Source organism: Pinus tabuliformis, chromosome 7 (assembly GCF_031772625.1).
Source record: "Pinus tabuliformis cultivar Carrire ecotype Pingquan chromosome 7, CPIR1, whole genome shotgun sequence".
NCBI classification, from domain to species: Eukaryota; Viridiplantae; Streptophyta; class Pinopsida; order Pinales; family Pinaceae; genus Pinus; species Pinus tabuliformis.
In genome coordinates, this window is record NC_142293.1 from 1,349,760,490 (window position 1) to 1,349,776,758 (window position 16,269).

At 35.7% G+C, this 16,269-nt stretch overlaps 1 protein-coding gene across 1 annotated transcript in view; it reads left to right on the plus strand.

Annotated features, from left to right (window-relative positions):
• LOC149252557 (altered inheritance rate of mitochondria protein 25-like) overlaps positions 1–16,026 on the plus strand; it is a 214,816-nt gene extending 198,790 nt beyond the window's left edge. Inside the window, exon 8 of the mRNA XM_089454184.1 lies at positions 15,757–16,026. Within this exon, the coding sequence (XP_089310310.1) occupies positions 15,757–15,793 (37 nt within the window). The 3' untranslated portion in view covers positions 15,794–16,026. The remainder of the gene's footprint in view (positions 1–15,756) is intronic.
• Positions 16,027–16,269: the final 243 nt, after the last annotated feature.

Here is a 16,269-nt window from a genome sequence, read left to right on the forward strand (position 1 = left end):
AGGCAAAAGAATAGATGATGAAATCTTTGGTATAATTAGGGCTAGCAAGAACAAGGGCAGAGGTGATTCTTTCTTTGATTCCTTCGAAAGAGATATTGGTCACATGATTCCATATGTAGGGAGTGTCCTTTAGGAGATCATTCATGAGCTTAACCATAGTTGCGGGGGAGCGCTCCCCCCCCCCCCGCTCCCGCTCCCAATCCGCGCTCCGGGCGGGAGCGACTCGGGAGCGGGTCGGGAGCGCGCTCCCTAAAAAAAATTTCGCTCCCTGCCTTTTCGGGAGCGTTTTGCCTTTTTTGCATTTTTTTTTTTTGTAGTAATGTTCGAAATGCAATTTTTTTTTGAAAGAAACAAATAGTTTTTGAGTGGGGCAGCTTAATGATCAAGTCTAGGCCCTAGTATTGATATGCTATTCATGGTAATGTTAAATTCTTAAAGTAAAAGTGACATTTTCTTTAATTTTCATTTTCATCCTTTTACCTAAATTTTTAACATTACCATGAAATGACTCAGGATGTTTGAGAGTGGTTTCGTCCTCATTGGATTTCATATGGAGAAAGCAGAATTTTAGATTTCATTCAAAATCCAGCAGACTTATCAGTTTTTCAGGATTTCAGGATTGGGGGATTGCAATGTTTCCATTGAATTTTGTCATGTATTATGGTATGGAACTCGTATTTAATCAAGAGTACCAATCCCTCTATGTACCTTGATGTTAGTGACATTGGTTGTCGAACTCCTCTATCATGACCCTTCTAAAAATGTACGCATCACTCAAACAAAATCTTGACTTGACATGCTATGCTTTTTCTATCTTATGTTAAATGCTTAGAGGGTGATATTAATGACAAAGATCCCTATACAAATACAAAGGTAATGACAAAGATACCTCTGGATATTAATGCTTGGAGGGTGATATTAATGACAAAGATCCTGATTTTGCAACAAGACTAAAAAATTAGACATTTCTCGTGGTGGCAAGAGGCCCAAGCATAAGAAATAGATAATAGATTTACTTCTCTTTTCTAGTTTCTAGTAGCTTTTATAACTATTGACTCTTTCATATTTATTATGATAATTTTTTAAACAATATATGACAATTTAAGTTTGAAGTTGGCAATTATAACTCTTTAGTAATGAAAGTTGAAAGTTGAAAGTTGTTTCATTTCATTCATTTTATAACATTTCATTTCATGTTAGATATTATTTGTTGTAATGGTTACACTTAGCTTACAAGTACAACTTTGGTGATCAATGATGATAAATGTTATATATTGAATTTTGAAAGCTCTAAACTTTAAGATTGATGAATCATGAGACTCAATATGTTGTATGTTACTGTGTTACTAACTTGCGGATGTGGTTGATGAAGATTATAACTTCTAGATGATTGTTGTTATATGGTTCAACCTATGCTTTTCTATGTTTTTTATATCTAATTCATCATTCTACATGTTTTTGTTGACATATATGTATCAAAAATTAAAAAATATAAAATATATATATATATTTTTAAAAAATCGCTCCGGGATTCGCTCCCAAACCGGGAGCTTCTGAAAATGGTCGCTCCCGCTCCCGTTTTCGCTCCCGCTCCCCGCTCCCGCTCCCAAGTAACATGGAGCTTAACAATCTCAACAAAGTTTGGTATAAATCTTCTCACACAGTGGATTTTGCAGAAGAAAGATCTTAGAGTACTTTGGTATTTTGGAGGAGGGATATCCTTGATTACTTGGATTCTTTCAGGGTCAATCTTAATCCCATCTTTGGAGACCACGTGCCCAAGCGATTTACCTTTGCCAACACCAAATATTGATTTCTTAGGGTTGAGAGATGTGTTGTATTGTCTACATTTCTCAAATACCTTCCTCAGGTGTTTGCAATGGTCCTTCCTTTCTTTGGAAGCGACAATCAAGTCATCTTGGTATATTTCCATGATTTTCCCAATGAGATCCCTAAAAGCAAAATCCATGGCCCTTTGAAAGGTGGACCCAACATTGAGGAGACCAAAGGGCATTCTAAGGTACATGTATGTTCCCCATGGTGTAATGAAGGCAATTTTCAGACTATCTTCCTCTTTTACAGTGACTTGGTTATACCTAGAAAACCCATCCAAAAATGACATCATTTGAGACCCAATTATCCTCTGTAATAGGTTCTCCATGTTAGGCAAGGGGTAATTTTCCTTCAAGCACACACAGTTGAGATCCCTAAAATCAATGCACATTCTAATGTTGCCAATCTTCTTGCGAGTGATCATAGGGCTAGAAACCTAGAATGAGTGTCGTATGGGGGTAAAGATTCCTGCATCAACCATCTTTTGGAGTTCTTCTTTGACCAAGGGAACAAGTTTGGGGTTCATTCATTTCAACTTTTGCTTGATAAGCTTTGCCCCTTCCCTGAGAGGAATGGTATGTTGAATGGTTTTGAGGCTATAGGCTTTTAAATCATCATAAGACCAAGCAAAAACATCCTTGAATTTTCTTAACAATTTTCCGAGCTCATCTCTTTGCTCTTTGGATAAGCTTTTCCCAATTTTGATTATTTGAGGAGAGGTTTCAGATCCAAGGTTGAGGTCCAATGTATCAGGTGACTCTTGGTTATCAAGCTTGATGATGCTAAGGTCATTCCTATCGAAATGTTGCTCATTAATTATATCCCTAGCTCTCTTGAGGGGTTCTTCATGGTTTTGAAGGAAGTTGTTTATGTCTTGGTCATTTTCAAAAATAAGCCAATGGTCTTTATACACGGGAACAAAGGGTATGTGAATGGTATCAACTATACATTTCCCTCTTTTAGAGATATCATTTTTAATGATTAAGGAAGTGGATGCAGCTATGGCTAAGGCATTGACCATGTCATTGAGGGATCGGTCTAGAGCTTGAAAGGACACTTCCTTAAAGCCCTTGATCATGTGAATGATCCTTTCTCTATAAGGCTTCAACCCCTCATGTTTTGTATCAACTCCTCTTATTTGTGAAACAACTAGGTCAGAGTCCCTTATTATTTGTAATTGTTGTATTTTCCTTGATTGTGATGCTTTAAGCCCCAATAATAGGGCTTCATATTCAACAACATTATTGGTGCAAGCGAATTGGAGTCTCAAGTAGAACATTAAATATTCCTTGGATGGGGAGATGAGGACAATACCTGCCCCTGACCCTCATTTAGAGTGGGCTCCATCAAAATACATTATCCAAAGTCCAAGCAAAGGTGGGGCTTTGATGTGTTCATTATTGAAAACCCTCTGTTCCCCAAGCTCAATGCTTTCTTCTCCTAAGTCTTTGTCAGGATCTTGAGAGGAGACGATCATGGGGGCAGAAAATTCACGCCTAGGAATGGATACATAGGAGTTTTCCTTCCAAAGGAGTTATATAGTGGAGCCATATTCATTAATGGAGAAGTTAAGATCCTCAACTAGTTGCTTAGACACAATCATTCCCCATGCAGGGTCCATTCCCACGATGACTATGTTCATTGTGAATTCCTTTACAGGATATGTATGATAAAATGCCTTTTTCCCTTCCACTATTCCACATACCCTAAGCTCATCACAATTTAGGATCATTTTATTAAGACATTCTTTTGAGAGCTTAAGTCCAAGTTTCTCCATAATACTTGAGGACATGATGTGAATTGGACTACCAGAATTCAAAATAAAATTTCTCAAGGTATGGCCATTTATTCCAAGGGCAATATAGAATGGGTCACTCATATTCAAAGCTAACCCTAGAGGAAGTCTCATAGAAAGATTAGGGGGCTTCTTCGTGTGGCCTCCTCTTGTTCTTTTACTAGTCTCATGCAATGTGTTAAAGGGTCACTCATGTTCAAAGCTAACCTTAAAGGAAGTCTCATAGCAAGATTAGGGGGCTTCTTCTTGTGGCCTCCTCTTGTTCTTTTACTAGTCTCATGCAATGTGTTATTTTCGTGAGGGGGAATTTCCTTGTCATTTGAAGGGTGGGGGGTTATGATCTTCAACTTGCACCATGTTGATGGAAGTCTGCCTCATGGCTTGATCAAGATTGAAGATTATATCTTGGGCTTGAAGGAGACTAGTGGGGTTCTTGTTTCTAACATCGAAGACCAATTTTCTTGTGAAAATGTTGAAGTAAGCGGCTAGGGTATATCATATGCTAAATTTTAGCGAGCTTTTGCATTTTGCAATATAACATAAGAGTGGTACATGGGCTAATAGTAGTTTTAACCATCTTTTGCATTTTGTGGTACATTTCCTGTTGAGAGTGGCCAAATTATGCTTTTTATTTTCTTTCTAGCTGCATCAACCTCCGGGGCATTGTTCCAGGCCCGACCCAAAGTGTGGACAAGGGGAGGGGGAGGCTAACCTTGTGTGGACCCAGATGGGAAAAGAGATGAATGGGGCTCAAATGAGTGGAAAGGGAGTAATGTAGGTGGTGTTGGGAAGCGGGACCACACAACCAAAATCGAGATTTCCCATGTAGTGCCAACCCTAAAGCTAATGGCCAGTAAAGGAGATCCCATGGGACTAGGATACAAGGGTAACCATGAAATCGAGCAATGGAGACAAGAATACAAACCTAACCCACTCTTTCCGCCGAATCTCCCCACTAATTCATGCCCAAAAGTGCCCATGACAAGTAATGAAAACTACCTAACTATACCAATGAAAATCCATACCTTAGGCGTCAGGAGACCCACCTTCAAACATACATTCATAATAGATAGACGAGGGACCACATGGTTTGCTCAGGTGGCGGAGAAAATGGTACATCGGGCTATTTGGGGGCTAGTCATTGCCTATTGAGGACCATCTAGGAGAAATATTTTCTCCCATATACACTACTCACAAGTGGTGGGTAATAGGCCAAAAGGAGTTGATCCTAGCATGAGGCAAGTTATATGTAGTAGAGAGAGAAACCTTTATCTATTTAGAGGACATCCAGTGGAGGCCCTTGTACATGATAGTAATAACTAGAGTGGGCTTTGGCACAAGAGGATGGGGCATCTACACTACAGGGCTATGTTGCATGAAACTTCTAGGAATCTGACTTTTCAGGATGTACCTATACCCAAAACTCTAAAACTCGGTTGAAACTCAACCATCATGTAATCATCTGTAAGAGTTAATATAGACTTGGTTTTCCTTCTAAATTGTCATCTATGGGTCTTATTCCCTTTTTTCTTGCAAGATAATGTGTTATTCACCTATTTATAAATTTATTTTTATATATGTAAACATATATGACGTATTGGTCGACGTTTCCATTTTTGGGAGGTGACATTTCTAAACGTACACATTTCAGAAACTTCAAAACGTTTCGGTTCTTCGTGCAACTTAACTACAAGGATATACCATTGTTACAGGATATGGTCATTGGTTTTCTAGAGTTTAGTGTGGAGCAAGATGGTGTGTGCAAAGGTTATGCACTTGGAAAGCATGCCAAATTTGTGTTTCTTAACAGTGAGACCAAGTCCAAGGGAGTATTGGATTTGGTGCATTTCAATGTTTGAAGTACTATGTTAGTGGATTTTATCTTTGGATTTAGTTATTTTGTGACCTTCATAGATGGCTATTCCATGGGGACATGGATCTACTTCCTGAAGGCCAAGGATGAGTCTTCGATTGGCCCCAGGAGTTTAAAGCTCTTGTGGAGAATCAAACTAGGAAGAAGATCAAGGTCCTCAAATTAGACAATGGGGGTAGACATAACTCCAATGAGTTGTAGGGTTTCTGCAAGGAGAAAAGAATAAATAAATAATTAATAATTCCATACAATCCGCAATAGAATGGAGTGGCAGAGAGAAGTAATAGGACTATGGTTGGAGAAGCAAAGGCAATGATACAAGATTAGGACTTGCACATGTTCTTGTGCGAAAAGGCTTGTAACAAAATAGTGTACCTACAAAACATGAGTCCTCACAAGGTATTAGGGGACAAGTCTCCTTAAGAGGCTTTTAGAAGAGTGAGACCGAATGTGAGCCATCTTCGCATCTTTAGTAGCCTAGTGTATGTCCATATTCCACTAAAGAAGAGGACTAAGATGGAGCCCTCATTTAAGAGAGGGATTTTGGTTGGAGATAGTGAGATCTCAAAGGCTTATAGGGCCTACATTCCGAGGTAAAGGAAGATAGTAGTTAGCCAATATGTCATATTTCAGGAGGGTAGGACCTTTAGTGTTAAAATTTGAAAGTTCTGTGCAGAAATTTAAAAATTATTTGCATAAACTTAAAAGTTCTATGCAAAAAATTGAATGTACTTTGCAGAAAACTGAATGGAACTGAATGTACTTTGCAAAAAGCTGAATGTACTTTGTAGAAAATTGAATGGAACTAAATGTACTTTGCAAAAAAATAAATGTGCGTTGTTGTTGCAATTACCTAGAATGGAGATTTCTTCTTCAAAACTTTTCAGATCAACAATTGTAGATAAAACATGAACTTAAGGATTATATGATGACAACCAAGCACAAATATAAGACACTAAGAGTTAAGTCCAATGACCAGGGCAAAACCCACAAGGGGAAATCCCAAATGATTCTTCTTATATTAGATTTCTTCAATTGTTTAGCAAAGTACAAAGAGAGAGAGAGAGAGAATGAATAAAGTCACCAATGTTTGATCAACTTGCAGCTGAAGTGCTCTTTCTCTTTGCTTGAAGATCTCCTTCTCTTGATCAGATCTTGTCCTTCACACTTGCTCTAGCTTTTCCCTTCCTCTTGCTCTTCACTTGTTCTCACACTTCTCTTGCATACAATCAACACTAGCTCTCCTACTTCACAATGAATCTGCTACACTCAACTCTCACTTGCTCTTGCTTAAATAAAAGAGAAGGGAGAAGAGTTACAAAATGAATTCATGCCTTGAGCTAATAATAGGTGAATCGAATTCCGTGAGGGAGGAGTTACTTGAGGAGAAGTGTAACTCATCCTAAGAATAGAGAGAGAGGTGCATTTGTCTTAAAGAGTTACAATTCGAATTAGGGAGAGAGAGAGTTACACTTAGACATGAGAGAATATTTGGTGAGAGTTACAAATCGAATTGAATGAGTACAAGTGCATTTAATGAGGAGGAGTTACACTTTTGCCATACATTGAATCAGTGAGAGAGAGTTACATCTCTTAAGTGTGGAGTTACTATTTTATTCCAAGAGAGAGGCTCGATTTTCCAAGTAAAAGATTCTCAATTTTGTTTTTAATTAATCCATTAAAGGTGAATGACTTTACATTTTTTTATAAATAATAGTATAATAATAATAACAACAATAATACTAGTAAGGAAAAAACATTAATTCTTGACTTGTATAATCACGATTGATTTGATTTTAAAATGGATTTCATATGTCGAGATCATCCTTGATCATTTAGACATGACTTTCTATTTTTGGAAAGTAACTTCCAAATTGAGATGTGACTTAATATTTTTGGAAAGTCATATTAGAATGTTAGAAATGAAATTTTGTTATAGGTGGTCCAAACAGAATTGAAAGATGTGATTTCTTCTAGGAGAAATTCATCCTTGAGTTGCCAAATTTTAACACTCCCTCTCAGCTAGGGAGGAATTTCTTTTTGCATCAAAGATCATTGCTTCTTTTGATCTCATTCATTCATCTCAACTCAACTCTGCTCTGAAACATCTGTAACAATGAAGTCACAATCTAAATAAGAATCATCCACTTGACACAAATTTGGAAAGGAAATGATCATCACATGTCACATAGACAAGGATTACACTCAACCAATTTTCATCTAAAAAATTAGGTGACAGAACTCAGGCATCATATAGACAAGACTCAAACAAGTCACAGAGACAAGAATCAAACACAACCAAGTGTCAAGTGGTGGAACACTTGCATCTTAGACAAGTCTCACTACACCTATTAACCAGATAGGTGACTCTTCTCACGTCCCAGACTATGGGTCGGATGCATACTGAGGCCTACTCTTATGGCACACACTACACAAGAGGTCCCTCATCCTTAGGAGCTTTCTGTCATCATTCTCTAATCTCGTGAGCTGTGATAGGGGGGAAAGGCAGCTCAGTGTTCTCAATCAGTTGCGACTGCTTCGTATAAGGGTCACATCCATAAGTCCAAGCTGCTCTCTAAAATCCAAGGACTTTCCTTTCGACAAAGCTTGGTAATAATGTCAACTATATGATCATTAGAGGAGATGTGATGGAGACTCACTACTCCTCTTTGCACCATATCCCAGATATAGTGATACTTGATCTCAATATGCTTGGACTTGTCATTAAACACAATATTTTCTGCAAGATGAATTCCACTCTTATTGTCACAATATATAATTGTTGTCTCTGAAACTTGCTCAAATAGTTCCCCAAAAAACTTTCTTAGCCAAACTGCCTCACAGCTAGCCATGCTAGCAACAATGTACTCAGCTTCAGCTGTACTCAGAGCAACAAAATTCTGTTTTCTACTCATCCAAGAGATCATGGCAGATCCCAAGCTAAAGCAACACCCATAAGTGCTCTTTCTATCAACAGAGTTACCTGCCCAATCAACATCAGTATATCCATGAAGTCTTACATTTTCAACAATATATTTTAATCCTAGATTTATAGTTCCATGCGAGTATCTAAGTAAATGTTTTCTGCAATCCAGTGGGCATGAAAGGGATCAATCATATTCTGACTTAAAGTGTTTACAACAAAGCACATGTCAAGCCTAATGTTTACCAAAAACATCAAAGTACCAATGAGTTGTCTACACTCTGGGATTTGATAGACTAGGTCCTGCAACTTTGCCACATAATTTCTTAAAGTTCATTTCCATAGGAGTATGCATGGACAAATATTCTACCATAGCAAATTTTCAAGAAGCTTAACAACATATTTTCTTTGAGAAAGATAAATTTCACAAGGTCTTTGCTAGACCTCTAGACCCATAAAATAATGCATCAAATCAAGGTCTTTCATTTCAAATTCAGACGCTAACTCCCTCTTACACTGGAGGATAAGAGGTTCTCCTCCTGTCAAGAATAAATCATCAACATACAATACCAAAACCAAAGATATATCTTGGATTGTCTTGAAGTAGAGGTTTGTGTTTGCATTGCTTCTTGTGAAACCAAGATTTATTAGGTAGCTATCAATGTGAGGATACCAAGAACTTAGAGCTTTCTTAAGCCCATATAAGGCTTTCTTCAGTGTGCATACACGAGTTTCCCTATCATGCTCTTCAAAGCATTGTGGTTGTTCCACAAATACCTCTTCCTTGAGGAAGCCATGCAAGAAAGCAATTTTCACATCCATTTGGTGAAGAGTCCATCCCTGGCTAGCAGCTAAGGCAACAACAAATCAAATAGTAGTATATCGAGCTACAGGTGCAAAAATATCATCATAATCTATTCCCTCTTTCTGAGAGAAACCTTTAGCGTTTGCTTTGCTAAGGTATGAAACTCTAGTTCTTTAGGGTTTGATTGAGCCTATAAGCAAAACCTTTGTTATGTGTTTAAACTAAAACCCTAGGAAGGAAGCTATAGGTATATATATGTACATTTGGTCGAAACCCTAGCTTGGTCTAGGTCAATATATGTCTAATGCTGTATAACATATGATATGCTTATGCATGATAACGAATTCCTAAATATGTGTGTTGATGTAGTTATTGATGGTCATAAGTCTTAGGATTTGATATAAGTCCTTGTCTGAGATTCTAGGATGATGATATTTGGAAATCTAGGGTTTTGTAGCTAAACCCTACTAGTAGTTAAATTCTCTAGTATGTGTGATATAACAATTCGAGATTTATTTATAATATATGTAATGATTGTTGAGATTGTGAAAATGAATTTCTAGGGTTTTGGAGTTAAACCTTAGTAGAAGTAAAAATCTTTGATGTATGATGACAATGTCATAATTTGAGATTTGTGTAAGATTGTTGAAATTTGAGTTTTAGTTGTGATGGATTGAAAATCTAGGGTTTGGAACTAACCCTAGTGGAAGTTGGTCATGTTGATTACTAAGCTGTGATTGGTTTTGATTGATTTTGTATGAAATCTAGGATTTGTGCGAAACTCTAGTGGGAAGTCTAACATATGAATTTTGAAAGTTGTTAGATGCCTTGTAGATCTATATTTGTTTGAATTGTTTCTAGAGTTTGCTGTATGTTGGAGTAGGGTATGTCATACCTTTGGAAAAAACATTGAAACCCTAGATGTAATGAAAGTTGTTATGAAGTAGTCTAGGGTTTATGACAAAGTCCCTAGCAAGATGTTGAAAAATATGTGTCTTTGGCTTGGGTATCTGATATATATTAGGTTGAAATGCCTTCGTAATTCTAATATGGCTAACTTCATGCTTCTATAGATTTGCTTGTACTTTCTATCTAAGTTGTGCCAGTACACAATCTTCAATATGGTGAAGATGTTCGTTGATAGGCATGATGTGAATAATGAAGGCAATGATAACTTTGATGAAATGGTTGGAAGCCACAAAAGATTCTCCAATGTCAAAGTGAAGAAGTAGATCTCCCTGAGATTAAGAGGGACCCTGGTTAAAGGGCAACTCCCTAGTTGAGAGGGAGGGCATAACATAGTTTTGATTGGAGAATGTTTTTGAAGATATGTTGTTGTATATGAAGTAGGAAAGGAAAGTGTATGATTGAGGAATCTTTTGTCAAAGATTCGCTGGATAGTCTTACTATGTTGAGAAGCAACATTAGTTGTCTGGAAGACCCTGAAGGTTTGTATTTTATTATGTACATGTGAAAGTATATCATTAATTGCGGTTGTGTTTGTACAGGTGAATCTCTTGAAGATTTTGATAGCATGCTAGTTACCAATCAGTTTGATTGGGAGAAATTGGAGTGTTGAGGCTTTGCCAGTGAAGCATTGCCTGTGAGGACATCTGGCTGGCACTTTATGTTGATGTCTAGGTCCCAAAGTTAGAAAAGGTGGTGTTGGTTATAGAGCTCTATTTTTGGATACACACCTAGATCTTTGGATTGGTGGTTAGCAAGCAAGCCTGATGGTACCTAGAGAGGTTGAAAGCTTGAGTCCACCTTATTCCCACTTGGATAGAATGCCCAAGTAAGAATCTAGTCTGTCGCATTATGGTGCCTAAATTGTTGAGAGACCAATGGATAGATTGCCTTGGTCAGGAATCTAGTCCATGGCATCACGGTTCCTAAAGTTCTTCATAGTTCATGTGGTTGAGATCTTCCTTGTACTTGTATATGATGAATACCTCCGTAGTTAAGAGGGAGTGTTGGAAAATGTAACTAGGTACAGTCTTCATTTAATGTATTTGAGTAATCTTGTAATGTACTTGTCAAAAGATTAAAGAAAATAATTATTATTATTATTATTGTGACTTATTAAAACATGTGTTTCATGCTTGGGTCACCATGTTTTAGGTCAAAGTCCCCATTGAGGACTTTTAGGATTTATTCTGAGTCAATAGAGTCATTGTACTTTTAAAGAGACCCTTCTTGGGCTTTTGAATCATGTAAAAGGTTAGGTATTGAGTCAAATATGAATTATGTTCTCCAAACGAAGTCAGCGTTAAGATGATCAAGTCGGCCTCAAGGAGGGCTATTCGACCCCACCAAATGACTATAAATAGGGCAGTTCAAATTCCATTTGAAACACACTCTCTCACAAGCAAGTTCGATATCTCTTGAAGTTGGAAGAAGTGTGAAGTAGAAGAAGGAAGTGTGAGTTTGGTCTAGGAGAAGGAAAAATGTTGCAAAGGAAGTACAAAGGCCTAAGATACAAGAAGGAAGGTCAAGCGAAGAAAGGAAGTCTGGAATTAGGCAGGAATATAAATAGAGCAGTTCAAATTCCATTTGAAACACACTCTCTCACAAGCAAGTTCGATATCTCTTGAAGTTGGAAGAAGTGCGAAGTAGAAGAAGGAATAATGAGTTTGGTCTAGGAGAAGGAAAAAGGTTGAAAAGGAAGTACAAAGGCCTAAGATACAAGAAGGAAGGTCAAGCGAAGAAAGGAAGTCTAAAATTAGGTAGGATTATAAATAGAGCAGTTCAAATTCTGTTTGAAACACACTCTCTCACAAGCAAGTTTGATATCTCTTGAAGTTGGAAGAAGTGCGAAGTAGAAGAAGGAAGAGAAGGAAGTGCGAGTTTGGTCTAGGAGAAGGAAAAAGGTTGAAAAGGAAGTACAAAGGCCTGAGATACAAGAAGGAAGGTCAAGCGAAGAAAGGAAGTCTGAAATTAGGCTTATTAATGCTCCCACATGCAAGAATCTAGGGTTTCTGGATAGATTGCAGGACCAAAGATTGCAGAACTGATTGTAGATCCATAGTTGCAGGACCGAGACCTTGTTTGGGGCAGTTTGAGAAGGATTTGACCATCATTGACTTTGGAATACTTTCGCTTGGTTGGATGTGATCTTGTTAAGGGCTGACTTGGTGCTTGGAAGGGAGTTTTGACTTTAGTCTTTGGGTCTTGGAGGTCTCATTTTGGATCTAATTCTATAAGAAGTGGATTGTTCGGGTTTTCCCCAAGTTGTGGGGTTTTGCCCTGGCATAGAGCCTATATCTTGTGTCTATTGTCTCTTGTGATCTTCATGTTTATATTGGTAATTGTTTGATGAAGAAAAGAAACACAAAGAAATTAATAAGAAGCCAACAAAGTTCACAAATAATTATCAAGCTAAGGAAAATCAACATATAACTACATTGCCTTTGATTTTCTAAGAAGTTGAACTTAATTATTACAAGGAGGTTTGGAGGTGTGGATGAAACCATTGATGAGGTGCTCTCCTATTTATTTCCTCTTCATATTGGATATGGTTGAGTCTATAAGGTAATCAGTGAGTAGGATTGGTACCTTTAATTTTATTTGAAAATCTACCTATACTTGAACTAGGAAACATGTAAGCCCCTAGGGTGTAGATTACTTGGAAACAGATGTTATGTAAAGATTATGAGTTCCTTGGTTCAAATCCCGACTTACCTATATCCACAGTAGGGGTATCTGTGTACACCAAGTAGTCGTAGTCGTAGTGGATAGAATCGACCTTGTGTCATACAAGTATGAGATTGCCCCAGTTTTCGATTCCATTAATCACAAAAAAATAAAAATAAAATAGAGAACAATAAAACAAAATTAGGAAATTTGTAACTAAATTATTTTAAAATACACCCTTTGTTTCTTAAAAAAACAATAGTTTTTATTATCACCTAAAAATCGCTTTGAGCCTAAGTTGTTGGGTATGTGGGTGGTGGAGATGGGTGTGGGTGTGAGAATGGGAATGCCACTTTTGAAACAAGAGAGGATTTGTGAAGGGTATACATATAACAGTTTTATACATGTTAAAAAAATAATTTAAAAAAGATCAGAATAATAATATTTTTTTGTTTTTTTTAAATCTGCCATGCTCATAAGCACATGATATCATTTTCAAATGAAATTCATTATTCATATAAAATATAAATATCACAACTTACAAGGCTACAATTAACCGAAAAATCATGCATAGTACATATTTAATATCAAATAACATACATGATTTAAGATTCTCATTCAACATTGATGAATCAAGATTTATATAATGAGTAGGAAACTGATAAATTTGATTATTATATTTGAAAATTAACATTAATATGTCTCAAGTCTTATTTTTTCATCATATTTTTGACTTAATTTTTTAATTGTATTTTTGACTCATCTCCTTGTAGGTTTACTCAAATGTCAATTGTAGGCATCTTTTGGAAGTAGAATTAAACTCCGCATTCAAAGAGTACTACTTAATTTTTTAATTGTATTTTTGACTCATCTCCTTGTAGGTTTACTCAAATGTCAATTGTAGGCATCTTTTGGAAGTAGAATTAAACTCCGCATTCAAAGAGTACTACTTAATTTTTTAATTGTATTTTTGACTCATCTCCTTGTAGGTTTACTCAAATGTCAATTGTAGGCATCTTTTGGAAGTAGAATTAAACTCCGCATTCAAAGAGTACCTACTTTGCATACTTTTGAGTAAATCATCGTGGAAAAGGTTGAAAATTTTGTTTCTTCAAAAAAATAATTTTTTATTATGTATTTTGTTTTTTTTTTCTTCGACACGAGTCTACTCAAAATCATGTAGAGTGGGTACTCGTTGTTAATTATGAATCCAATGTGTGCCTACTCTTGACATTTGAGTAACCTATAAGAAGATAAGTAGAGAATATAATTTAAAATATTAGTTTTTTTCTTTTGCCTCCAAAAATATTTGCCCCTAAGAATGACATCATCATCTTGGATCTTATTGATTCTTTTATATATGATTTGATTAGTATTTTTTTTGTCGTGAGATTTATTTTTGACATCAAATTCCCCTAATGAATTGGCTCATCATACTTGTATAAAGAGAAGTAACACAAATAGAATCTCTCAAAACAAGCGTATATATTTCTAATACAATTCATTAATTAACCTTTGATATTTCTTAATTCTCTTATTTCTTATATAGTGTTTTCATTGAAGTCAAACAGATCATGAATGGACTCTTCTTCTAGGCCATTTGTGGGCTGTTTGAGCAAATGCAACATAAAGTGTGAGTAAAGTGTTTCCACTTTAATTTTAAATATACTTTTAACCTTTACAATTAAAACTTTTATATATATATATATATATATATATATATATATTCACTTTTCAACGTTTTCTCCTTTTTTTAATTTATTATTTCTTTTATCAAAATAAGAGGGGCAGGGATTTAAACCTTCGTTTCTTTCCTATTATCAAAATGAATTAACCAAATTTCTTACTTTGGATGTTAAGAATCAAAGTCTGCAACTTTCCTTTTTAAAATTTTGAATCTGATTTAGAGTTTTAATTTTGCCTCATAAGAATGATTTGATTAGGGAAAATTATGCAAAGGTTCGATTTAGGCGTATAATTTGAATTGTGGTTATAGAGACGAAAATCTCATAGACAAGATTAAACACAATAACACTAGCATCCCATCCTTAAGCTTAGCTTGGGAATACAATGAAGAAGAAAAGGTGAAAAAGTAAGACCCTTGAGATCATTGATCACTGAAGATGTCGACATATAATCACTCATGTATTGACAAAGTAAATATTACATCCCAATGATAAGCTCGGTTTATAGTCATAGCGTTTAGAATTATCAGACCGTACAATTTGAGGCTGTGATATTGACATGTCTTGTTGCCATATGTTGCAAAATCAACAAATTTCATAACCTAAAATCGCAGTAATGATGTGCCTCATACTCCAATGTTGCAAGCTTGTAAAACATGTAACTATTCAATCATAATCTAAAACACCAATGAAAACCTTTACAGCAATCCTTGATGTAAACTTGTTAAGAAATTACATGTTTTGTTTTCTAAGTGCTTGGCTTTACAATCAACTTTTACATACATGCTACTCTCAATTTACAAAAATGATGTAGGTCGGATTTATTGATTTCAGGTTTTATAAATTTCTTCTATATGATGGGCTTTGATTTAGATATAAATCTATATATTAGATTTCAGATATCTAGGGTTGAAAATGTGAGCAATACATGGTCGGAGTTGGATTTTTGTAATTCATGAATGGATGCACGCGCTATTAAGTTTGATTTGTAATTAGGCTATAGTGGAAACCTTAGGAAGTGGATGTGCAATAGATTTATAAGCTTTTTATATATATTTATTATAACATAGATATAAATATGGATGCAGAATTAAATGAAACTAATGATTATGCATTATCAAACCCTTTTAAATTGGGAGTTTGTAAACATAATTTATTAATAAAAAAATTATTTGACTAATTGGGTAGTTCTTATTTTCTCTTTTGCAGGGGACTTCCAATCATTCCGTTTTGGGGTGGTGAATGAAGCAATAGACAAAAGTGTGTTATATTGTGAGGTCTTATATTTGAGCATTTTAGTGTTTTGCTTCTTGAAGGTTTTTAAAATGTCTTATTAATGCTGGTTATTAGATGTAAGATATATTGGTGATTATTTCTTTGATGTAGATTGTGATTAAATACTCTTAATGATGCTAGAGATAGTGAATGTTATACGTGTACAATTATTTGCAGATATAATAAAGATGTTTTTTTTTTTCATTTCCTTTTTTTAATCTTAAAGAAAATGAGTGTTATATTAGATGAAAATTTTAGTAAGTTTACATCAAGGGTTACATGAGGATAATGAATGATAAAATCTTGAAAAGTGTAACCAGGTGCGGTCTTCATAATGACATGTAATTATGATTTTTATGTAATTGATGGAAAGAAGAAAAATAATGATTGTATGCTTGCTTCATGGGTTTCATGAGAAAGGGATTTTATTTTTAGATGACTCCCATT